General features: G+C 46.5%; 2 protein-coding genes across 7 annotated transcripts in view; one reads left to right on the top strand and one right to left on the bottom strand.

Moving 5' to 3' along the window:
* The first annotated feature begins 40 nt into the window (after positions 1–40).
* PRR33 (proline rich 33) lies at positions 41–25,741 on the top strand. Its single transcript, XM_073347234.2, has 2 exons — positions 41–356; positions 21,703–25,741. Exon 2 carries the CDS (start codon positions 21,712–21,714, stop codon positions 23,326–23,328), a length of 1,617 nt encoding a protein of 538 aa, XP_073203335.1. The 5' UTR covers positions 41–356; positions 21,703–21,711; the 3' UTR covers positions 23,329–25,741.
* Positions 14,928–26,101, bottom strand: part of LSP1 (lymphocyte specific protein 1) — an 84,600-nt gene continuing 73,426 nt past the window's right edge. For all 6 annotated transcript variants that reach the window (XM_073347235.2, XM_073347240.2, XM_073347238.2 and 3 more), the window contains one exon: positions 14,928–16,431. The gene's annotated coding sequence lies outside the window, so the exon portion shown is untranslated. The remainder of the gene's footprint in view (positions 16,432–26,101) is intronic.

Below are 26,101 nucleotides of genomic sequence, written 5' to 3'. Positions count from 1 at the left end.
ACCCTTGTGACAGTTTCCATTTCTTTAAGCCTTCAGGCTTCACCTCACTCACACACCCCCTCCCCCGTCTCCACCTCCTGTTGGCAGGGGACCCCAGCAATATAGACCATGCCCTCCAGTGGGGCTGACAGCTTTAGCAGCCCTCTTTGCTGTCAGCCGGTAAGAGCAAACGTTTAGGTCAGGAGCTGTGGGGCTGTTTTTATTTTTGGCATGCATCATGGATCAATTCCTTCCCCCTCTCCCTGCCATTTGTAGGAAGGGAAGAGTCCAAACCAAGGATGTTCAGACGGGTTTTTAAGCACACGGAGCTGGGATCAACAAGCTGCAGCCTCTAACCATCACTCAGCACTCACCAGGTAATGTACAAAAGCAAAAATTGTGTTTTGAGCTTTTCATTCTTTAGATGTAGGCTGGTTTTTCCCCTCCCCTCTTTCTCCCCCCACAATATATGGAAACAAGATTCTTGAGGGTTTGCTGGAGAGGAGGGAGCTCTTGCTAAAAAGTGGAAAGGGCTCACATCTGTCCCCAGTGCTATAATTATTCTGTAATTCACACAGGGGAAGAAGGAGTCTGACTCATGTATGGATTGGGTTGGAAACCCCACACAGGTGAGATGGGGGAATCCCTAGCAAAGGAGTACAGTTATTAGGACATGTAATGTTGGGTTTTTTCCTCTCAGTGCCACTGAAAGCACTAATGCAATGAACACACAGTTCTGTGGCATTTTCAGCATCATTAAGCATTTTTGCCACATTTGGCTAGATCATTGCCCCTAGGCAACCCAATGGCTGGCATTTCTCCAGGAAATACTGCCTTTGATCAAATAGTGGCACATGGATATAATGTAAGGGAATACCACATTTTCGTCTCCCCTTCTTCTATATGAACGGTGTACCATGTTTGGCAATGTCGACGGGAGCATATGTGCTAGTCTCACTTGACTAACTGCTTGCCTATTATAGTCTGCCTTTAGTGCTGGCATGGCATTTTGTCCTACTCTGCAGTAGAGGGCTCAAGGACTGAGGTGCATTGGTAGAGCTGTGAACAGGACAAAACTGTACAGTGCCTGCTTGCACGGTGTCTGTCTCCAGTCAGTTGACCCAGTCCCTTATTTGGAAGCAGAGAAGGAAAATTCATGGAAAAAAAAAAAAAAAAACAAGTGAAAAGAGAGAAATAATCTGGAAATCTATTGGGCCACTGCCTTGGCTGGTATGAATCTGAGCAGCTCCATTGCCTCCATCAGCTGAGGATCTGGCCCATTTGTTTGAAGTCCTTCCATGGAAACAAACTGAGCATCTTGAAAAAATGGGAAGCCTTCATCCGGCTGTCCATGCGTGACCTGCAAGGAAGCAAGGGCCTTTCAATTCATCTTAGAGTCACCTGAATAACCAAGATTGTTTTGACTGCCGTGCCAAAGGCAAACATTTTGATGTAGGTTGTCGTGGGGTATGCAAACCCCACCCCGGGCCCAAAGGAGTTAAAAGGCAATACTAGGCCCAGGTAGCTCCGGCCTGGGCCTGCTGCACGTGCTCTGGCTGGAGGAGGGGGTTAAAAGGAGCTCAGAAGCCCAGGCAAAGGGTGGTGGGACAGTCTGTAGGAGAGACAAATACTTCTCCGGGAAGTCAGGCAAAGAGGGGGGACCAGAGAGCCTGAGAGGGGATTACAGAACGTGTAAGGCAGTGTTTTCTCCAGGCAGTGCTTTCTCTAGCCACCTTTGGACAGTTTTTGTGAAACTATTGTGTGTTTGGACTGTAAGGGCCACACCCCAGACTGAAGGAGCACATAGATAGGAAGTAGTCCATGGTGGCAGACAGACTCCCTGCAGGGAGGACCCTGCTGGTGTTACTTCCCACAGGACCTTGGGCTGTGGCCCAGTGGAGAGGGAGGGCCTGAATTGCCCTACCAAGTCCCACTTAAGGGGAAATGTCCAGACAGGGGTTGAGGCCAAGTCATTTCCGGTCTAGTGGCAGGAACCAGGCATTCCTACTGCGCCTTCCCCTTCCCCCTCGACAGACAGATTTTTTTGGTGGACTGTTGATCCCGTCATCTCATCTCTTTGCTTCTTGACTCACCTGTATGCTCCATTCATCCAATCTCAGCTCATGCTTCATTTTGAATATCTGTAGTATCTACTCCGTGCATCGTCTACTGGATCTGTTCCCTAGGGCTCTGATCCGAGTCTCATTGAAAATCAATAGTAAAACTCCCATTGACTCCACAGGTGGAGGATCAGGTCCGATGTGGTCCATCTGCTCTATGAAACATCTTATCAATATGCTTTCTCCCAACACCCCTCTGATCACTTTATCCACACAGCTGTTCTTGGCGCTGTCCATAAGTCTCAAGCAATGTGTAGCTCCTCCATACAATATCAGTGTGCTTTTTGCATCATTCATATGTTCCATAATTCTCATTCATGGCCCATCTGCTCAATGAGTCATCTAGCTGCTCCCCATATTGCCTATACATTCTGTGCATTACCTCCTTACCTCATGAATCACGTCTCTGAGTCGCTCATGTATACATATCGTGCTATGCATAACACATCCTAATCTATGCATTATCTTTCTGTTCCTAGCATGATATAGGTTTCCTCATACATAATCAATTGGCACCATGCATCGTCTCTCTGAAAGAGAAGTTAGCTGATTTGTACATTCTCAATTTGTTCCATGATCATCTGGACCATGACTGTATCATATCTCTAGCTCATGCCTCATCTGTAGTTGGTATGCATTCTCTGTCTTCTCTTTGCATATCATCTCTGGCTCATGCTTCAGTCCTCCTTCATAATAATAACCATATATATCTAGACCGGGGTGGGCAAACTTTTTGGCCCGAGGGCCACATCGGGTTGCGAAACTGCATGGAGGGCCAGGTAGGGAAGGCTGTGCCTCCCCAAACAGCCTGGCCCCCACCCCCTCCCACTTTCCACCCCCCTCAGAACCTCCGACCCATCCAACCCGCCCCCCCCCCCCCGCTCCTTGTCCCCTGACTGCCCCCACCCCTATCCACACCCCTGCCCCCTGACAAGCCCCCCGGGACTCCCATGCCCATCCAACCCCCCCTGTTGTTCCCCATCCCCTGACTGCCCCCCTGGAACCTCCGCCCCATCCAACCGCCCCGTCCCCTGACTGCCCCCTGGGACTCCCTGCCCCTTATCTAACCCTCCCCCAGGCTCAGAGCAGCAGGAGCTCGCAGCCCCACCACCCAGGCAGAGCCAGCCATGCTGCTGTGCTGCCCGGCAGGAGCAGGGGGCCAGAACTCTGGCAGCGCAGCAAACAGGCTGCATGGGAGGAGGGACAGCACGGGAGGGGCCGGGGGCGAGCCTCCCTAACCAGGAGCTCAAGGGCCAGGCAGGATGGTCTCGCGGGCCGCATGTGGCCTGCGGGCCATAGTTTGCCCACCTCTGATCTAGACTATTTGTTTCATGGTTCATCCATCTGCTCCATATGTTATCACGTACAAGGCGTGTATTTCTTGTTTCATCTCTTGATTCCATGCATCTGTTTCATACATCACCTATGAGATTTTCCCCACTGACCATCTCTCTGTTTTCTGTATTGCCTGCTCTCTATAAGATCTCTTTGTTCTAGCCACTCTTTCTTACACGCATCATCTTTGGTCATTGCACCCATCTCTCTATTCTTTGCATCATCCATGAACTGCGTGAAGAACAACATCTTGTCCTCCGTACACCGTCACCAACATGAATAATAAGCTACTGGCAGCAAACTGGCCCATAGTTTCTAATGAATTAATGCCCCAAACACTGGAATAGGATCATTCATATCCAGTCTTACATCGGGGTCTAAGCTCTATGGGACTTAGTTAAGTGAGGTTGTGTCAAGCTACGTGGCTTGTTAAACCACATCTCTTCTATTGGTCTATAAGATGACATTAAGGAAAACAAATGTAGGTGTCAGAGTAGCAGCTGGGTTAGTCTGTATCTGCAAAACGAAAAGGAGGACTTGTGGCACCTTAGAGACTAACCAATTTAATTTGAGCATAAGCTTTCGTGAGCTACAGCTCACTTATATCTCATGTGTGTATGTCTGAGTCACAAACAACCTAGATAAAGGACATTTTGCTGCTTATCTCAAATCTTACGGAGAGGGTTTGCTGTATTTTTATATGACACAAACTTTTCTTCCAGAGCAGGATACCCGATACCAATTTTCACCTTTTATTAGGAATCGGTGCCTGGGATATATATAGAGAGACTGTAAGAAAATACCCATAGAATAAACTTAAGCAACCATTGCATCTCCTTTCAATAGGGAACTGTGCCAAGAGTGGTTAGTCAGGGGTATTCATAAGGAATATACTGCATCACATGTTTGCTGTGTGTAGGAGTTGGAATCAGACCTTTCCATGTGTTCCCTCTATTGGCTGACCTATTGAAGTTAATCATTCATCTTAGAGAGGGAGTCCAGTGTTTCTGAATTCTTATCTAAATGCTGGGAAGAGGACATCACTGATATAAAGAGAGATCTATTTCCCTTACATTTCACAATCCTTGCTCTTCAGATTACATGGAGCACAGGTATCACCCATCAGGCCCGCAGAAACATTCAGGGACAGATTCTCTACTGTTCTCCAGCCTCTTTGTGTGCTTTCATGACACACAGGTGCAGAAAAGCAGCCAGGGCCATCCAGCTGAGAAGTCCCCCAGCATAGGGGGAGCTCTCAGTTAGTAAACAGCTAGCATATCCAACTCCTATAGGAGTTTACCTCCACCTCTGTATAGGGGGCCTACAGCATAGCCAGGGTGTGCTCTGCTCTGTCAATCCCCAATTGGCCTATCATCCCCCAGGGAACATGGTCAGTTGGTCTAAGATAGAGTTGCCCCAGTACGGATGGCGCTGGGTAGATGCACCGTGAGAATCTAGAACTACAACCAGCTCCCTGCCATTCCCACAGCTCCTGGTTGCCAGATGTAACAGCACCTGCCCTAGTAATTTAGGGGAGTTATGTGAAATCCTGGAAGCAGGGATTTTTGTACAGCTTTAGGGCTTCACCTCCTTCTGCGGGGAAAGTTTAGCTATCGAAATGTCACAGCCAAGACAGAAAGCAAGAAGTTCATTAACCAGCAGGAATAAACAAAGGACGCTGATCATCTACACTGATTATAAATCAAGCAGGAGAAAACAAAGGGCTAGATCCTCAACTGGTGAAAATCAGTCTAGCTCTGTAAAAGTCAATGGAGCTACGATGACATACAGAACCTGAAGTGCTGGCCCATTGTGGCTGGTTACTTTGTTAACATTCTCAGTTGTATTTCATTTTTAGATGCATCTTTTGCATGCACCAAAATAAATAAGGGGACTGGATGGATACAGGACTGGTAATAGAATATGGAGCCTTTCACCTTTAGAACCAGGACAGGAGAGGCCAGCACCTGAAGGTTCTTTCGTGACTTTCATGAAATGAGTTGATGATCTCAATGCAATACCTAGTGAACATGTGTCCACCCATCAAAGCCACCACCGTCACCATTGCTACCCTGGCTGTCAGTCTCAGAAGAGAGGCCACAGATTGAATGAACATGGAAAATGAACTATCCCCTTGCTCCTAGAAGTGGGCCCTGTTAGTCCAATTTGAGGCACCTTAACGCTTAGAAGGAGCAAATGAGGAAGCTGGGATTGCTGGTGGTCATGCTGGATAAGCAGAGGAATTCTGGCATCCCAGCATGCTCCACCAGCTTTGTAACCAAACAGGAGGGAGTACGTTTGATTGAACTCTGAAGCTACTTTGGGGACCTTAGAAAAATCACTTCTGCCACGTTTCATTCACTACTGAAAATCATTTTTCATCCATCTGTTTAACCTGATGTCTGCTTTGATACTTGTGTGCTGCCAATCAAGGCGCCTGTCACAAAAGCACAGTGTTCTCCAAGAAGGTAGTGTGGAAGCTCTGACTTGGACTTTGGGGTATGGAGAAAGGGTTATGTGGAGAAGCGTAGGTGTAAGAGAGCAAACCAAGGCAAAAGGCGTCTTGCAGACTATGGAAAAGCCAAAAGCAACAGCGGATAGATCATGGCATGAGAACGGGAGATTGAAAGGAACTCTCTGCTGACTAATGGACAATACCATCCACTGGTCACCAGAGCACAAGATGGACAGCAAAGATTAACTCAACAAACTTTGGACAACTCACATGGTTAGTGCAAGCACAAGACAGGGAGGTTATTTGTGAGCAGCATCGTGAGGTTTTTATCCAAGAGTGGAGAGAAGGTGTCTTGTGTTGATGATGTTGCTGCCCTCCTGGTGAGCCTAGGGTTGAGTTGATATAGGTAGCAGAGAGGTTCTCTAACCACATTTTATTTGAAATGACTGACCTTTGCCCTGGTATTTCACTTTTTTCAGTCACCAACAGTTGTTTTGACACTTACCACTGTGATTGTGTCTAGGTCTCACTATTTGACTTCTTATGTCTCTGCTATGGCCACAAGCCTTTTCCTCCACATACTGAATGCCATGTTCATCAGCAAATGCCAGGAGTGAAGCAGGAGAGATGCCAGCATATTAGTGACAGGGCAGGATTTGTAGCCTCTGTGGGAGAATCAACATAGCATAGAACCAGGACACATGCCCCTCTGTTTGAAATGCAATATCCACATGCCAGTATAGTCAGATTCAAGCTTCCAGCCTCTCTGGACAATAGATTCCATATATATGTCAATACACTAGTGCCAAGATTCAAGCTCACATTTTCCAGGTACAGGGGTAACCAGCGCACAGATTCAAGCGTGCAGCTAAGAAACGTTCTGTGATTGTGATCGCTGAGAAGAGTAGCAGCTCTGAAAGGTGAACTTACAAAGCCCCACATTGACTTCCCCATCTAGCATGACCATCCCAGAATATTCAGAATCCTGGCACCATGTCTCCATTACCAGCCTTTCAAATCTACAATAGCTTAGATGCCAAATCTTGCTAAGCAAAAGTCTAGTGACATGTGATGGTGTTACCTGATATAGGTCTTCATGCTACATTTAGCCAATGAAACTTTCCATCTGTCAAAGAGGATGTTTTATTTAGAAGCACTAATCTCCTGGGTTCATTTGGTACTATAAATATCAAGTCGTCACCGGTTCCCTTTCCATACAATGTTTTAGTAACTTACCTGCCATCTCAAACTATGAAGGCCCAAAGAAAAATTATCACTCAGCCGCCTACAGTCTTGAAACAAGAGTGTTTGGATGTTGAAAGGATCTTGAAAAACTGGTAAGGGTTCAGAGAAGAACTACAAGACTGATTCATGGCCTGGAAAGCACCTTGCAGTGAGTGATTTAAGAAGCTCAATCTATTTAGTTTATTTTTTTTTAAAAGGTCGAGAGGTGATCTTAGCAATTACAGGCCAGTAGGTCTAACTTCAGGATGGGGCAAATTGGTTAAAAGTATAGACTCACAGATTTTAAGGCCAGAAGGGATCATCATGATCATCTAGTCCAGTGGTTTTTAAACTTTCTTTGGCAACACAGTTGAAGACAATTTTGATGCCTGTGACCCAAGAGAGCTGCAGATGAGGGGTTTAGGGTGTGGGAGGAGCTCAGGGCTGGGGCAGAGGGTTGGGGTGCGGGGGTGAGTGCTGCAGGGTGGGGCCAGGAATGAGGGGTTCAGGGTGTGGGAGGGGGTTCTGAGCTGGGACAGGCGGTTGGGGTGCAGGAGGGGGTCAGGGCTCTGGGCTGGGGTTGCAGGCTCTGGGATGGGGCTGGAGATGAGGGGTTTGGGGGGGGCTCAGGGCTGGGGCAAGGGTTTGGGGCATGGGGTTACCTTGAGCAGCTCCCAGTCAGCGGTGCAGCAGGGGTACTAAGGCAGGCTTCCTGCCTATCCTGGCACCGCAGACCACGCTGCACCCCAGAAGCGGCCAGCAGCAGGTCCGGCTCCTACGCAGAGGCGCGCAAGCAGTGCCCGCAGGCACATCCCCCCCCAGCTACCAGCCAAGGGGAGTGCGGAGCCTGCAAGGGGCAGTGCACGGAGCCCCATGGTGCCCCCACCTAGGAGCCGGACCTGCTGCTGGCCGCTTCTGGGGCGCAGCGCAGTGTCAGAACAGGTAGGAACTAGCCTGCCTTAGTCGGGCAGCACTGCCAACGGGACTTTTAATGGCCCGGTCAGTGGTGCTGACCAGAGCTGCCGTGACCCAGTGCCTTACTTTCCACGATCCAGTACTGGGTCACAACCCGCAGTTTGAAAACCACTGATCTAGTCTGTTCTCCTGCACATTGCAGGCCATAGAACCTCACCCACCCACTCCTGAAATAGACCCCTAACCTCTGGCTGAGCTACTGAAGTCCTCAAATCATGATTTAAAGACTTCAAGTTACAGAGAATCCACCATTTACACTAGTTTAAAGCTGCAAGTGACCCAGGTGGGCCCCATGCTGCAGAGGAAAGCAACAAAAAAAAAAATCCCAGGATCTCTGCCAATCTGATCTGAGAGAAAATTCCCTCCTGATCCCAAATATGCCAGTCAGTTAGACCCTGAACATGTGAGCAAGACCCACCAGCCAGACACCTGGGAAAGAATTCACTGTAGTCACTCAGAGCCTTTCCCATCTAGCGACCCATCACTGGCCATTGAAGATATTTGCTGCTATTTGTCGCAGTTTGGCTACATGCCATTGTAGGCAGTAAAGAACAGACTTATCAGACACATAGATGAACACAATTTGTTGAGGAAGAGTCAAAACGGCTTTTGTAAAGGGAAATCATGCCTCACCAATCTATTAGAATTCACTGATGGGGTCAACAAACCTGTGGACAAAGGTGATCCAGTAGATTTGGACTTTGCTTAAGGACCTTTTCAAAGGCTTTCTGAAAGTAAGCAGTCATGAGATAAGAGGGAAAGTCCACTCATGGATCAATAACTGGTTAAAAGACAGGAAACAAAGGGTAAGAATAAATTGTCAGTTTTCAGAATGGAGAGAGGTAAATAATGGTGTACCCTATGGATGTGTACTGGGACCAGTGTTGTTCAACATATTCATAAATCATCTGGAAAAAGGGGTAAAGAGTAAAGTAAAGTAAATACAAAATTACTCAAAATAGTTAAAGCCGAAGCAGACTGTGAAGAATTACAAAGGGATCTCACAAAACTCAGTGACTGGACAAAAAAATGGCAGATGAAATTAAATGATGATAAATGCAAAGTAATGTACATTAGAAAAAATAATCACAACTATATATAAAAAACAATGGGGTCTAAATTAGCTGTTCCCGCTCAAGAAAGATCTTGGAGTCATCCTGGAGAGTTCTCTGCAAACGTCTGCTCAATGTGCAGCCACACTCAAAAACACGAACAGAACGTTAGGAACCATTAGGAAAGGGATAGATAAGACCCTAAATATCATGATTCAACTCTATATAAATCCATGGTACGCCTACACCTTGTATGCTGCGTGCAGTTCTGGTCATCCCATCTCAAAAAAGATACATTAGAATTGGAAAAAAGTACAGAGAAGAACAACAAAAATTATTAAGGGTGTGGAACAGCTTCCCTCTGAGGAGAGATTTAAAAGACTGGGACTTTTCAGTTTGGAAAAGAGACGACTAGGGGGCGGAGGGGGGGAAGGATATGATAGAGGTCATGAATGGTGTGAAGAAAGTGAGTATTACTTACTCCTTCACATAACACAAGAACCAGGGGCCACCCAGTGAAATTAATAGGCAGCAGATTTAAAACAAACGAAAGGAAGTACTTCATACAACACATGGTCAACCTGTGAAATTCATTGCTAAGGGATGTTGTGAAGGCCAAAACTATAACGGGGTCCAAAAAGAATTAGATAAATTCATGGAGGATACATCCATCAATAGCTATTAGCGAAGATGGTCAGGGATGCAACCCCACGTTCTGGCTGTCCCTAGGCTCTGACTACCAGAAGCTGGGAATGGATGACAGAGGAAAGATCATTCAATGATTGCTTGTTCTGTTCATTCCCTCTGAAGAACCAGGCATTGGACACTGTCAGAAGACAGGACACTAGGCTAGATGGACCACTGGTCTGACCCAGAATCTCCGATCTTATATAAGACACTATTAAGAAGAAATTTGATCACAGTCTCTGAGTTCCCACACTGGGAGAAGATCTCTGATATTAGAGGGCTTTTTAATATAGCAGATAAAGGTGTTACAAGATCCACCAACTGGAAATTGAAGTCAAGTTGAAATTCAAAATGGAAATACGATGACATACATTTTTAATAATTAAGGTAGTTAACCATTGGATGTGGTAAATTCTCTAACACTTGGCGTCTTTACATCAAAGCTGGATGTCTTTCCAAAAGATGTACTCTTAAGTTCAAACATAAGTCATTTGATTCAATGCAGGAATCACAGGGTGAAACTCTATGGCCTGTGTTATGCAGGTAGTCATATAAGATCTTTGTAGCCTTAAAATCCATGAGCCAGATCCTCAGCCTAGGTCTATTTACTTCAATGAAGCTATGCTGATTTATATCAGCTGAAGATCTGGATCTGTGCATCTACAAATTGATCACTACAACCCAGTGTTAAGCATGAATTCCAAGCAACCTACAGGAAGAATGCTAGATCCAATTTCTAAAACATCATCCTATGTAAACCAGAGATGAGGATCAAAAGTTGAAGGATCAGCAGTGGAATAGCCATTCAGGGGTATTCTCACATTCCAGCCAGTGCTGAGTGACTGGCAAACTTCCAGCAATCTTGATGTTTCAGTTTGGAATGGAAAGGTCACATACTTGTCTGAAGCTTATCCAAACTTCTTTGGTGTAGAAATCAGACTTGAAACTTGCAAGGGATGCTTTATTCAAACTGGGCCTAATCCGGTTCCCATTGAAGTCAATGCCATAACTCTCTTAAATTTTGGACTTGGCGCTTAATAGTTGCTGGTTTTATTAAAACCAGAAATAACACAGAGACAGACTTCATTACTGCTACTTCTGGACAAAACCTGGCAGTGCAGAGTTCTGCAACATTAAGAAGATGGACATCAACTAGAATTACCCAAGGTTTTTACAAGCTTCATAAAACATCTGATTACACTGTGGGATGAAGAGTTGTTTTCATTCTTGTGTAATCTGTAACCACTCATGCATGCATGCCAGAGACCTGGATTGGAGTGACAAGTTTTCCTTCTGTCTTTTACCCTGTTATGTAAAGAAAGAAAATAAAGTTTAAACTGTTTAGCATTGCAAATCCTCCATCACTTGGAGTTTTTAAACAAAGACTGGATGTCTTCCTGAAAGATATGCTCTAGCTCAAACACCGCATAACTATTCATACAACCATTAGTGAACTCAAGGCAAGATTCGCTGGGTGAAATTCTAGACCCTATATAATCCACATGGTCAGACTAGATGACAGTGGTCTCTTCTAGCCTTAAATTCTATGAATTCTTTATTATATATATTTTTGGCCAACGTCAGGCCCACTTCTTTATACAGCTAGGGGAAAAAAGTTTATTCCAGTGGTACTTCGATTCTTAGACCCAACAAAAGAGGATGATATGTCAGTATACTTGCACTGAGAGCGTTCAAAACACTTGTCCAGTACTATTTCAATATCTGTGGGAGTTCCACTAATATTTCCAAGGAGGAAAACCTGACATTCAGACCAAATTTTCAGACACCAGCTTGCATTTCCAGAGGGGACAAGGTACAAGTGCAATTTAAAAAGAAAATAAAAACCACCACAATTAATTTAACTTAGAAATCTACCTAATTCCCCTGTTTCTGGCTGTTCACTAATGGCCTGATCCAAAGCCCATTGAAGCCAGTGGGAGTCTGTCCGTTTCAAGGGGCTTTCAATCAGACTCTTCACTATGTAAATTGAGGGCATGCATAAGTGCAATCACAAATCTGCACCTACGATTATTTTATAGCTAGAAACAGAAGCTAGTTCAAATCCAGCCTTCAACCTTTAAACAGAGCAAGCCCTGGAAATAGTGAATACTTGAGGATTTTCTCAAATTATTTTCATCAGCTTTTTAGTCTGTCATTTTATACACGGCTGTGAAAGCTGAAACTAAAACATGTTTCGGTGTTAGTTATTTTAGCATTGCTCACCAAAAGTGTCAGATGTTGTGCGTCGATTTGTTTCGAGAAAGTGGCACTGAAGTGGACTAGTTTTAGTAAAAGAAGTGATCCCTATTCTTTTCATTACAACCACTGGCTCAGTCCAGAGTTCAGATCTGGACAGCTCAAATTCAAGGTGTGGCATTCAGAACCTAGGGTTTGATTCAGGCCTTGCCTGACAGCATTCTAGGGGAATGTTGCTTGGAATTGTTAAAGCAACACAAGAGAAGGGAAGACGGTCTTGCAGTTAAGGCGCTGGACTAAGGCCCGAGCCATCTCAATTCAGCTCTCAGTTCTGGCACAGATTAACCGATTTGCTTGAAGTCATGCAGGCAATCTGTGCCTCAGTTCCCCCTTTATGAAAAGGAGATACTACTTTGCTACATCACAGGGGTCATGAGGATAAATTCATTTATGTCTGGGAGGGTCTCAGCTGCTACAGTGACAAAGGCTGTATTCGCAAAAAGAAAAGGAGGACTTGTGGCACCTTAGCGACTAACCAATTTATTTGAGCATGAGCTTTCGTGAGCTACAGCTCACTTCATCGGATGCTATATTAACATCTAGATAGATGGGGAGCAGTTTCATTTTCTGAAACAGAGGTAAATGACAGAAGGGCCCATTCAGTCACCCTTACTCCAATAGACATCAGTGGGGACCAGTCACAGCCTATGGTACTAGACAACATGAGTAAGGGTAGCAGACTCTATACCTAAAGCAGTGAAAATGGGCCAACAACTCAGAGGAGCTGTTCTGGCCCCTATCCAAGCACTCTTGAAATTACAGCCAGACAGAATGTGCCCAATGGGCCTGCTTCTCGTCAGGATTTTCTTTGTGGGAAGGGGTGCTGTGTGCAGGGATGAGATGTGAGGAGGAGAGTGCAGAAAGTGTTGAGGCATTCTTTGCTCTGATGCTAACAGTACCACATCTCCCACTCTGCTTCCATTCACTCGCTACTGAACAGGTCTGGCAGCCTTAGGCAGCTTCCTGGGCCTCGCTGAGTTTCACATCAGGATCTCATAGAACATTAAAGGCCCCATCTGCCTTCAAGTCCTTTGCCTACTTAATGATCTTGGCAGCTGGCTTCCACAACTACCAATGCTAGCTCCATGTCCATACTGCAGCCCCAGGGAAAGGAATTCTAGCAAGTATGAAAGTTAAATGAAGTATGGAAATTCCCAGTTTCAGGTAGTTCCTGAAAGCAACCGGAGAGTATTCAGGCCCAATTTCTCCTGGGTCTTCTCTCTCCCCCCCAATCACTAGAGACAGAAATGCTCTAGAGGAAGCCGTAACCCACACACCTCCTGGGTGTGGTGTTCTGTCCAATCTAGTAGCACTGAGACCACTTGAGAAAGAATGCCCCACTTGTAATGCTGACAGACCCCAGGCATCAGCTGGCAAGATCAAACCTGGGGCCTCTGGAGCTTAGTGCATGAGCCTCTACTGCATGAGCTAAATGCCATTTGGCTTTTAGCTCATGCGGTAGAGGCTGATGCACTAAGCTCCAGAGGTCCCTGGTTTGATCGTGCCTGCTGACAACTCCGGTCTGTTGGCGTTACAAGTAGGACAGAACACCACCCCCAGAAGGTGTGGGGATTACAGAAGCAGCTACGAAATCTGTTCATTCCTCCATTGAAGTCAGTACCTGGACTATGACCGTTGTTTCTACTGAGACCAGTTGTAACTTGACCCAAGACGTCACGGCCCAGATTCACAGACGTAATTGGGCACTAACTTCCAATGATCCCAGTGGGAGTTAGTACCTTTGTGAATCTGGGCCCAAGTGTGGGGGAGGGAAGGTGAATATGCCAGACAGAGTAACTCTTGCTAAAGACAGCCCATGTCACACAGATATTGTTCAGTGTTTTGCTATGAAAGCCAGGGTGTTGGCACATAAAAAGAGATCTCCCTTCTTCCCTACCCCTCCAAAATAGAATTGAATGTTGGGCAAGGTGCCAGCTTGAGATTCCTAGAGATAAATTCAGTGCTCTGATGAAAGCAGCATCTTATTTCTGAGCTTTATTAAAAGGATAAGGGTGTGTTGGGGCAGAGGCCTTCTCCAGATTAAAAAAAAGTTTTGGCTAAGACAATGCTGGAAAGACTTCTAGTTTCAGACTTCAATTATGTTGTCTGTTTTCAGTACCTCCATAGAATAGGAGACTAGCCTTTCCCCAACCATTATTGGATAGCATGGGCAAGGATAGCACTGCATGGCTTCTGCCTGTACATGCAGAGGGTAGTACGACTGCTAAGGCTGGTTAGTTGTGGCATAGTGGCCTTTGTAGTGGGTTTGGCAACTTTAGAACTATCTGAAGACAAATACCCACAGCCAGGGCATTTACCTTTATCTGCCTCATTCTGTCCCTTCAGTTCGGCTTTGGCTTCCTGTGAAGTGATGCCACTGGTTCACAAACCTAGAGCTCCGTGCCCAAACACTTTCCAAAATTAGATTCAGTGTAAAATTTTTGCATTTCAGCCAAAGAACTGATCGTGACCATCTCTATGGACTGTGATAACCGGCTTTCCTTTCTGCTCCTTCTAGAGGTCTAGTTTTTAAGAAAGCAATTCTCTATGCTACAGCCACCATCTTTTATCCACTCCCTAAGTAGGATCTGATCATTTTACTCACCCGATTCCCCACTACCAGTGAAAGTCAGAAATTCTCCTACCACAGAAAACTTAAGTGGCAGGATCTTTTCCTAAACCCTCTTGTATCTGCTGGGCTCCTGCTCTCTTCATTTCAGAGAAGCTGGGAAATTTTGCTTCCCCCAACATGTTGCTGTAGCCGGACGGGCAGAGACATTGGAAACAACTTTATTGTATGAACCGGACCATTTTGACCATTAGTGAAACCCTCAGAGCCACAACTGTTACAATATCTTCCTCAGACATTTTATTAAATGCTCACACACACAAAAGTAAATCCAGGACAGAATCAATTAAAGCAGTAAGCAAATTGAGGGATGAGAGAGGCCCCATAAGACAGGGATTCCTATCTGAGGATAACAGAAGCAAGTTGCAGGGGGAAGAACAGAAACATTTTTAATGAGAGAAGATCAGGGATGTGCCAAAGACTGTGGGCTAGAGGACATGAAGGAGTTTACAGATTGACCCGGGAGAGTTAGTTTGCAGGGACTGGGAGCAAACCAAATCCTGTCGGGTTACCGTGGAGGTCTGAGGTTTACTAATCTTCAAGGGCTCTCCCCACCCCTACAAGCAGCCCCTACCTCCCCAGAACACCCTTCTACCTAGGCAGTGCCAATGGGTGAAAAGTGGTGAAAATGGCTGGTTTCCGAGCTGCACCAACACAGTCCACACACAGGAGCACAGGACAGTTTGCTGATGCACTTTGACAGGAATACTTGACACAGCTCCACTGGGGCTCATGTTAAAAAGATTATCTCAGTGGGTTTGAGTATGCAGCAAATAGAAAAGGAACTCTCAGACTCATCAGCAGAGACCAAAAGGTAAGAGCTACTGCATGGGCTCAAACCCAAAGTCTGGGCTGCCACTCTTCACATGGGACAGTAGGGTCTGGAAGAGATTGGCACTGTGATGGACAGGTGAAGGGACCACCTCAGTATGGAAACAGCTGTAGAATTCGAAAAGTCTGGATTAGAATCTTGTATTCAGCTGGCATAGACTAACCTGGCCTGGAGAGGGTCAGTCATAGGTTTTCCCCACCTCGTATTAAAGTTCACAGCAGAAGAGGCACAGGTGAAGAGATGGAAAAAAAAAACAAAACAGGTGGTAAGTTTTCCCCACTCACAGAAGAACATGGTGGTTCTTTGATACCTATGACATGGTCTAGGTTGCCAGTACAGTTGTGATTCCATTGGATTATGGAGGCCAGAGTAGAGGTGGTTCTAAGAATCAGTCCACCAACCTCATCTGTTGAGCATTCCCACCATACCCCTTAATCTTTTTCTGTTCAGCTTTATCCCTCCTACCCCGAAAGAGTTAGTAGCTGGAGGTTTCTCAATGGTTATTGAGATGCCTTCTACCCCCTGCTTGATTAGGCAAGTTGGCAGATTCTTCTCTTCATGTGTTCAAGAGATTAGAGAGGGCCGAAGTAATGGCCTCCCATCTCCAGCATGGAAACAAAAGGGCCCAGAGGAGCCAAATACAAAACAGCAAAGAGTCATTTAGAAAGTTAAAGGGAGGAACAATAGCCAGCTGATTATGTTCCTTTCATCCACACAAAAGCAGCGTGGGGTGATGCTCCCACTCGAGGATACAGCCAGGCTGTTCTGGAGCAGAGAGAAGTTGCCTGCCAGGGACTGGGAGAAAGACATCCTTCAGTGATCTCCCTTATAGCAGAGGAAGCATCAGCGTTGAGTACAGGGTTGCATCTAGTCAGGACCAAGCTCCGCTGTAAAAGAAAAACAGAACAAAGGACAAACCTAGTGAGAGTGATAATCTGGGCTACAGATAGTCAGCCCAAGATGCTCCCCCCCCACACCCGTATTTTTTTGAGTGTTCCTCCTGGGTTTACAGCCTCTATACCGTGGCTCAGCCTGTGTATAGGAGCTGCTTGCAACCCAGAATGGGAGCCTAGAATGTCTGAGAAGACATCAAATCACTCTCAAGGCCTCTGGATTCTGCTGCTCTGTTACTGTGACACGAGGCGATTGGCAACAGGCAGGAGAAAGGACACAGCAGCAAGGGTCCTGAACAGGTCATGATACCCTGGCAGAGAGAGAGATGCGTTTCAATGCAGTCAGCTCGTCCCTAGGAGTCATTGTTTAGATGCTAGAGGTGATGCTGCCCCAGTCTTCCCCTCTGAGCCCAAGAAAAATACGAAAGCAAAGCTTTCTTTCCCTTGGCGACCAGCTGCAGCAACATAGGTATCAAGTTCCCTTAGCTCATTCTTCCACACAGAACAGCTGATTCTGTGCCATCACTCCAGCATCCCAAATTACTTCTCCATCTTGAAGTTAATGACTCTTCCACATGGACACTTCCCCTGTTTAAAGGTCAAACTAGAGACTAAGTTTGATTAAAGCATCTCTCTAAGCACAGTAGAGTAGCATAAGAGGGATCCAAAGACCAGGCAGGTTTCAGGTTGTGCATCAGCATAAAGAACATACTTAACACTAAGAATCCCATGAGATTCTTAGTCTCAATTCACTTGCTTTTCCTGAAGCTTCACAAGCTATTTGGGTTCTTAGAGAAGTTCATTCCCCCTCAATTTTATAATGAATCCCTTTTAAATGTCCACTGCAGTCAATAAGACCAAGCAAAGAAATGCATCTTTCTTTGCTCTGCTATTGTTCCAATACACAACACTGGGAGGGGTGAGGGGAGGAATTCCTACTGAGAGGACAGATTGCTCCAGGAGAGAGCTCTCCAGAAAGCATGCAGAACTCTGAGGGGGAGACACAGAAGGTAGATCTCATGACAAATACATGTTGTACCCCACCCCGACAAAAAAAAAAAAAAAATCTATGAAACTGAAAGGCGGCAAATTTGAAAGCGATGAAAGGTATCACTCCCACTCTGCCAGAAGCCATCTGTGGAATCCATTGCCTCATGGCATCACTGAGACCAAGGATTTGGTGGGATTAAAAAAATTGGACATTCACATAGATTAACAAGAATATTTAGAGTTATAATAGCAAGGATCTTTTTTTTAAAAAAAAAGAAGAGCATTGGAAGAGATGAACCCAGATGCTTCAGTATATAATAAGCCAGCTTCTAACTATTGGGGGTAAGATTTTCACACTGGACTGATTACCTCCCAGCTGCGGGGAACTTGGCATCTTCCTCTGAAACAGCTGCAAGCATTAGACAGATACAGGACTAGATGAGGCACTGCTCGCATCCAGTGTAGCAATTCCAGTGTAGCAATATCTCTCTCTCTCTCTCTCTCGTTTAATGAAGGGTGCCTAGGAGGCCCTGCCTGCATAAAAGCCATTTGCAATGGTGTAACAATGTGGATACAAAAGGGGTGCAAACCTCTTATATAGTCTTAGGATTCCCCTGCTCACATACACCTACAAGCAAGCTAGATTGCGCTGCTATTTATGCTCAGCCACGGTGGCATAGGTTGCAGCAGGAACGACACAGATGTGCTGAGCCCATCCCCACAAGTTTCAGGCAGATTTGTACACAGCACTATTCAGCCAGTGCTGCTACCCAGTGCTCCTGCTGCTACGCTGCCATTTAAGCGTACCCAAACAAGGGAAAAATCACATCCCTAGCTCATCGCGTAGCTGTAGCCAGATGCAGGTCTCTGACGCGAAGCTGGGCGTACACTACTGCACCTTGCGCTAGTAAGTTACCAGAGCCAACCACACCAGAGCAAATCCACTTTACGCTGGTGCAGCACAGCTCAAGGAGGAGCTTACGCTCATGTAACAGCAGCAATGTAGCGACACTCGTGCAAAGCCTACGTCAGGTGTTTTGAGGTCTTTCCGACGCCCAACCCTGGGGATGGGTGGTAGGTTTGGTGTAATGAGGACTCTGTTGGAACTGCAAGCTATCACTTTAGGAGCTGGGAGGAGGCTTCTCTGATCTTGCTTGCAGGTTACAGGGCTCCATAGCCAAGTGTTCCAGCAGAGTCAGCAGCCAGTCAGTCTACGGGAAGGTGGGGTAAGTTGTGCCTCTTTGCCTTAGGGAGCTCCATCTCGGTTTTGGGGTTCTTTTGCATTCTGAATTCTAACAAAGTAGTGTTCTGGTGCAACCTTCCAGCAGGAGAATCTGTTCTATTCAAGTTGTGTGTGTACGCTGTGAAACAGAACAATGGGGAAGGGATTTCTAGCCCTCTTTGGTCAAATGAGTTTCACACATAAGAGCTGCTCTTGGAATAGAGCTACGCCTAATTCTAGCCTTTGCTTAAAAGTGATCAGCTGCTTCAAATTTCCAGCAGTTGCCATCTAACATACACAAGTCTCCTTCAAGGCTTCCTCACAAAATGCTATGTGGCTTTTGTGTGTGGGCACACACACAAAGCAATTGCCTTTTGCCTATGCCGATGAGCCACCACACCCTTTACAGCCTGGAGAACAGCTCCAGCTGTGCAGTGAAAATATTTCCTGCTGAGATTTTGCTGGAATTAAGGTGGCAACTGGAACCTGTGGGGAAGTAGAGAGCCTTTAACTTTAGACAAAAGAAAAGGAGTACTTGTGGCACCTTAGAGACTAACCAATTTGAACATAAGCTTTCATGAGCTACAGCTCACTTCATCGGATGCATACTGTGGAAAGCGTAGAAGATCTTTTTACACACACAAAGCATGAAAAAATACCTCCCCCCCACCCCACCCTCCTACTGGTAATAGCTTATCTAAAGTGATCACTCTCCTTGTAAGTTTGTAAGGAGAGTGATCACTTTAGATAAGCTATTACCAGCAGGAGAGTGGGGTGGGGGGGGAGGTATTTTTTCATGCTTTGTGTGTGTAAAAAGATCTTCTACGCTTTCCACAGTATGCATCCGATGAAGTGAGCTGTAGCTCATGAAAGCTTATGTTCAAATAAATTGGTTAGTCTCTAAGGTGCCACAAGTCCTCCTGTTCTTTTTGCGAATACAGACTAACACGGCTGTTACTCTGAAACCTGTAACTTTACAGTTTGCTTTAGCCCTCCCTTTTCTTCACCACTCCGCCTGCCAGGAATTTCTGTAGCAAGCAAGCAAAAGGCCAGCCTCCCAGCAGGAGTAGTTAGCCAGTGCTGAAAGACAGATTGCAAACGCAGCCAAAGGCTGTTTAAGCCTCATGTGCATTGAAGTGGAAACATCTGTTCTACCCATCAAAAGGTTTGCTCAGAGTAGTTTACAAGTGAACTAAGGCTTGTACCTCTAGAACACTGATGCAGCATACTGCATTACCTTCCTCAAAGGCCAGGACCAGGTGAGTTAGAACTATGGCCCAAAACTAGAATTTTACCTACCACAAAACAAGAAAGCAGCTGGAATGAGCTTGGCAGTTGCCAAAAAGGTGCAGAGCACCTGACAGCCCCTATGAACGCTCCCAGCCTCCTCCTGCTCATTCCTTCTTTCAGGACACTTGACACCATCCAGCAGTGGGAGCTGACAGATTCATTCACTTGTGCCTCACTTCTTAGCCAAGCCAGCTCAGCAACTGTGAAGCTGGCAATAACTGGAGGAAAAAAGTAATCTGTGACACTTGGGAGCTGAAGTCTGTCAGGGAGAGATGGATGGAATAAGCCAGGTGCTCACCCTCACTCCCTACCCCAGCAATGGGAGTGGAGATAAACAAGGTGTGACCCGCTTGTACTCACCCAGCGGCAGGTCAGGCAGCGCTCCGGGTCTTCGGCGGCGGGTCCTTCATTCGCTCCGGTCTTCGGCGGCATTTTGGTGGCGAGGGGGTCCTTCTCGCTCTGGTCTTCGGCAGCACTGAAGGACCCCCTCGCCACCAAAATGCCGCCGAAGACCGGAGCGAGTGAAGGACCCACCGCTGAAGCCCTGGAGCGCTGCCTGACCCGTGCTGCGGGGTGAGTAAAAATTAAAAAAGGTACCACTTCTGCTCAGTGGGAAAGCAGCTGCTGCCCCACTCCCCACCTAGCTACGCTACTGCCCTGCATAGACTTCCCAGTCTTTGCTCAGATCATACGGCTACCTCTACTGGTAATCTCTACACAAAGAAGCTATAGAATCGGTCATGAAGAACTTCTTTGGTTTCTAGACAGGGTCACAGAAGTTGCAGCCCAGGGTGAGAATGGGAAGAGCTGGGGCAGTGGAGGCTCACACAGCTTAGGGATTTGCCAGCCTCTGGGGTAGGGTGACCAGATGTCCCGATTTTATACGGACAGTCCCGATTTTTGGGTGTCTCTCTTATATAGACTCCCATTACACCGCCCCTCCCCCAGTCCACATTTTTCACATTTGCTGTCCAGTCACCCGACTCCGGCGGTGCCTGAGTGTACTCTAGGGGGAAACTCAAAAACAATTTTTGTAGACATGGTTCCAGCTGCAGAGCTCAGACTGGGATTTCAGACAGCTCAGAGCAAGCGGTCTTGTTTGATGCAGAGCTGAAGGAACAAGCAATACCATCTGACCTAAAGACCAAATTAGAGCTAATTTTTATTGCTAGGGTTGTGGGAGTAGGAAGGAAAATGCTGCCTCAAACACTAAAATGCAAGGGACTTGCTAGCATCAGGCATCGTGAGGATAGACGCTTAGCAAGCTTCTAACCATAGGTCTTGGAACAAGGAGTGGTACTGCACTCCCAGCTTGAAATGGTTTCCATCATACACAGGGTTTACAGTTTGGTTCAATGGCTCTCAGCAGCCCCACCATAAAAATTGTTCCAGCACCCCTGCTTCTAACAGTCTATTAACATCTCAAATCCTGACCCATAGCCCTAAACTGGTGGTCACTCATACCCTTTTGTTGTGTGCGAGTGATGTGGAGAAATATCGATTAGACACTGGTTGTATTGAGAGGGCGAGGGTAAAAGCTCCAGTACAATGTTCCTCCCTCTCCCAGGTAAAGCCTTGCTTCTGAAACAGACCAGACACCTCTGGGACAGCACTCAGAAATTCTACAGACAGATGTTTGGGGTCTGCTGCCAGCAGACCCATCTTTGTGGCCCCATGGCATGCGCGAACAGTGCAGCAGCACGCACAGGGTTAAGCGGATCAGTTGCTGATGTCAGCTCTAAGCTTTGTGTGTTTCATTTCAGGGGATTAAAATGCTGATCACGGTAACACCACCTTACGAGCCAGAATCCCTCCATCCACAGATTCCACCCCCTGCCATACTACCGAAACCTGGTAAGGACAATCTTAGGCTCCAGAGACTCTTGAAGAAAGTTGCAAAGAAGAATACACCACTAGCCTCACAGCAAGCGAAATCGTTCCGGTCCAACCTCTCCCCAGTGAGCGAGGCCAGCCCAGACCTAGAGCACAGCGAGCGCTTATCCCCGCTGAAGACCCCAGAAACATCAATGCACATCACCATCCACCTCCCTCCCCGGTTCTCCATCAAGCCAGTCATCCACCATGTCTCATCTCCCTTCCCAAAGGCCAAGCCGTTCACACTCAAAGTAACTGAGCAGAGGAGAATCTCTGAACACCTCAAGCTCTCCGTCTCTCCAGTAGCATCCCCTGTGCATAGGCAGTCCCCATGGCAACCAAAAGGGATGACAAAACCAGACACGCCCACCCAGCTGCCCTCTCCACAGGCACCTTGTGTATTCGTTTTCCCTGACCCTCCCGTTTCCATCTCACCTGTCATAGAAGCCCCGGCGGAGGTTACCCACGTCACTAAAGTGCATGCGTGTGTCCACAGTGTACAGGCACCCAGAGCGAAGACCCCCTTACCAGACCAGTCCTCTATAGCCCTCAGCAGTGAGGACAGGCAGCCTTCAGCAGCCCATACTGGCAAAAGCCACTCAGAGCCACCTGCAGGGCCAGCACCAGTCACTCTCAATGCTGATGAGGCTGGAGCTGCTACTCCCAAATCAAAGGACCCCATGCTTCCCACCATGACAGCAGAGCCCCTCTACAAAACCCTTAAGTCTTCAACTCCCAGAGAGCCTGTTGGGACTGCTTTCCTCAGTCCTCTGATGCCAGATCCCCAATTCAGTAGATCAGAAATCCCGGGAAGTGACACAGCAAGGTCCAGAACAGAGTGGGTTCCTGAACTCCCTGAGCCACACAGCGAAAGCCTAAGGCCAGTGACTCCCCATACAGCTCAGAAGCAAGAAGCCACAGTGCCAGCTGACAATACCAGGGCTTTCTCCACAGAAGCAAAGGAAGAGCTGGTCATTCCACCACAGCCAACAGCCACCATTCCCAGTCCTTCCCCCAAAGCTGAGCCTCCACCACCATCTGTGGAGAAGGCCAGACCTCTTACAGCCAAGCTTAGCGGATGGTCTCGCCTCAAGAAGCACTTGACAGTGGAACCTGAGGGGCCCCAATTCCCAGAAACTGAGCCAGCCAAGGCTGAACAGGAGGAAGCAGGAAGTAAAGCAGAATGCTCTCAAGGTAATGCCAGCCAAGACAACAGGCTGATTAAATCAAGGGCCACCAAAATGTGGGATGCCATTTTATATCAGATGACAACCCTCAAGAGGAGAAAGCAGCAAGAGGAAGAAAAAGGGATAAGGAAAGAGGAGGGATTCTCATTCCGGTGCCGCTTGCCCCTTCTCCACAGACCACGTTTTGATGCCCGGAAACTGAAGGAGCTAGCTTCCAAACCAATGATGAAGATCACCACCATGTTAGAGTCGAGCCTGCTCCACCACAAGACACCCGAGGAGCCCAAGAATTTTAACAGGACTGCATCAGGTTGGCAGCTCAAGTGAAGCCAGCTGATTCCACCTCGGCAACAAGCCCTCCGCTCTCTCGCGGGCCTCCTCAAGGTGCTGCCTGAGTTCTGAGCAGGAAAGTGCCTTTTAGAGCTAGATTTTCCTGCAGTATGGAGGCCAAATGTGAGAAAAATATAAATAAAATCCTTTACAGCCAGCAACCTTATGCTGAGGGCTTTAGGTGGTTATGACTGTACACTACATATCTGTAGCATATATATCTGTAGTGCATGCACACACTTCCAGAGTAGCTTGAAGATCTAAGAACAGCTCTATATCTATATGCAGCTTCATTTAAAATATTCCAATTGGAGATCAGGCTACAAAACCAAACAAGGGACCCACAAAAAGCAGTGAAGCAACCTGTAGAAAACCCCCACTGTAAAGGCACCTTGTTTTTCATTCAGTAAATCAATGGAATTTTAGCTTTATTTTTAAGTGAATCCCAAACCGTGCAAGCCCAGAAACAGGACAGGTTGTGGCAATGCAAGTTGCTCCACACTGCCCCAACTAATAGTCCGCCTCCTAGGCTGTAGGATCCAGTTTCAGACTGAAAGAAGGGTTCTGTTTCTAAGCCTCCGAGTTCTTTATTGGAACCCACAGCAGTAGCTTCAATTTCTGGTCACTCAGAACTAGACAGAGATGAATTCCCTTTACATAGAACACGGGTGACAGGTTGTGGTATATTTCATGCTGCTCTCAAACCACACTCAGTCAAGAAAACAGAATCTCATTAGTTTTAGGTTTTATAATTAATTTGATCTCCCTAAAGGTAAATTTGAGGTTGCAGGAGTGGGAGGGGCAGTGCGGGGGGAGAGAAGAGACCCTTTAGTTTTGCAGTGATCAGAGTTTTTCCATTCTTAATTGCTTTTGAGTGCAGTTATTGGCCAGGGATTTTCAGAATGATTAGGATTGTTTGCTTCATCTTTTGGGATACCCAACTTGACATACCTTAATGGGGTCTGAGCTTCAGAGAGCGGGCAAATCAGCAGTTTCTGAAAAAATCAGGTCCCTTTAAGGTGTCTCAGATTGGGCACCCAAAGCCACTAGTGACTCTGGGCCATTCCACATAGGCCAATACAGCAGGGATTTTTTAAAAAAAAATAAAAGACCAGGAGGCTTAAAACAGTTTCTAGAAAATAAAGTGGGGTTTTTTGCGGAGAGATTCAAAAGCATCTTTTCTTGCACAGACCTAAAACATTTCCTACAAATAGCAGCATTTATATAGAATTATATTGTGGGATTTGAGTGGGGAGCACTGGCCTGAATCTAAAAATTTCCAAGCTACAGCCACCCCCACCGTCCCAACTGTAGCTAAGAGAGGGTCAGTAGTTCCATTTTCAGGCACATCATGAGAAATCACACATTACACCCTTCATGGGGTTCTCATGTGGCTTAGATATTTTTCACCAGAACAGATTACCCTGGACATTGATAGGGATTACAAAACTATCCAGAGTCACAGTAAATGAAAAAAAAATCTCAAAAGCAATATAAACCTTCAGGTAATGAACCAGCCTCTAGCTATTGACTGTTAGGAGGAAGTTATCCCTAGGGGCAGGTTATCCTATAGCTGTCTACTGAAGGGTTTCTTGCACCTTCGTCTCATTCAGCCAGAGCTGGCCATTGTCAGGGACCACATACTGCACTGAATGGACCCTGATCTGACCCCGAGTGGTGATTCCTATCTACTGAATAGCAACCTCTGAAGCATCTGATCTTAGCCACGGTTAGGATGGCAGACTAGGAGAAAGATTAATCTGTTCAAATGTGGCAGCTCCAGAGTTCCCTTATCAGTCTGCCTGAAGGGCCTAAGATGGCAGTTGATAGAAAGGGTACATTATAGTGACCACCTCATACAGAACAGAACATTGTTGGTCTTCCTATTAGTCACCCAGGGAAGCCAATGGCAACCAACTGTTCCTTGTCCTCACTTCTAACTCGGGACAGACTAGTTAGCAACGAAGAACTAGTTTTAGCCACACCTGATCCCCTGCCACCTAGGTGTCAGTAACATTTGTTGGGCTAAAACCTCCACAAGCTGCCTCCTCCATTCTGCTCTACAAAATGGGCAGCACTGGCATGCACTCATCCTCTGAGCTCTCTCTCTCTCTGGAGCCTTCAGTCTTCTCCCAAACCTAAGCAAGCCCCAATGCAATGCACTAGGGATGTCCTAGCAGAGATATGGCCAAAGCATGTCTTGGCAAGGCCTTACAATTGGGGTTTTGTTTTTTTTAACCCATCAGTTCTCAAGCACTGTAGGAGACATGGAGGCTCCTCTGCACTTCCCATGGCTTTCTGACATTCTATTGCATTTATTTTGATCACAGCTGCTCAGGTTTAACACATGGGGGGTGGGGTTGATAAATATTAAGCGGCATTACACTGAGATCTGGTTTTTCTGGCTATTTTGGGGGGGTTTGTTTTGTGGGTTGTTCAGTTTGTTTTTACTTGTTCACAGTTGTTTGCATCTCCATAGTCACCAGGCTTAGGGAGTAAGCTCACACAGGGTAAGCATGCAGCTATTTCCACTTCCCTAGTGAGGTTACCATAAGGGGGAATATTTCTGCATAGCTAATATAAGATAGTATGTTTCACCCCAATGGGAAATTTGATACCTGCTTCTACCTTCTGCGCCTATACACAGGCAAGAGAGCTTGATGGAATTTCTGATTCCAAACCAGCAGTCTTAAAAAAAAACCCAACCACACAACCCACACTTTTGGGGGGGGTGGGGTGAAGTTTTATTTCTGAGAAGAAATGAAAACTG

The sequence above is a fragment of the Lepidochelys kempii genome, chromosome 6 (assembly GCF_965140285.1).
Source record: "Lepidochelys kempii isolate rLepKem1 chromosome 6, rLepKem1.hap1, whole genome shotgun sequence".
Lineage (NCBI taxonomy): Eukaryota > Metazoa > Chordata > Testudines > Cheloniidae > Lepidochelys > Lepidochelys kempii.
Note: the sequence above shows the minus strand (reverse complement) of the source record. Positions and strands in the feature narration are given on the sequence as shown.

Coding starts and splice junctions, on each gene's coding strand:
- PRR33 (XM_073347234.2), top strand. CDS start 21,712: ATGCTGATCACGGTAACACCACCTTACGAGCCAGAATCCCTCCATCCA.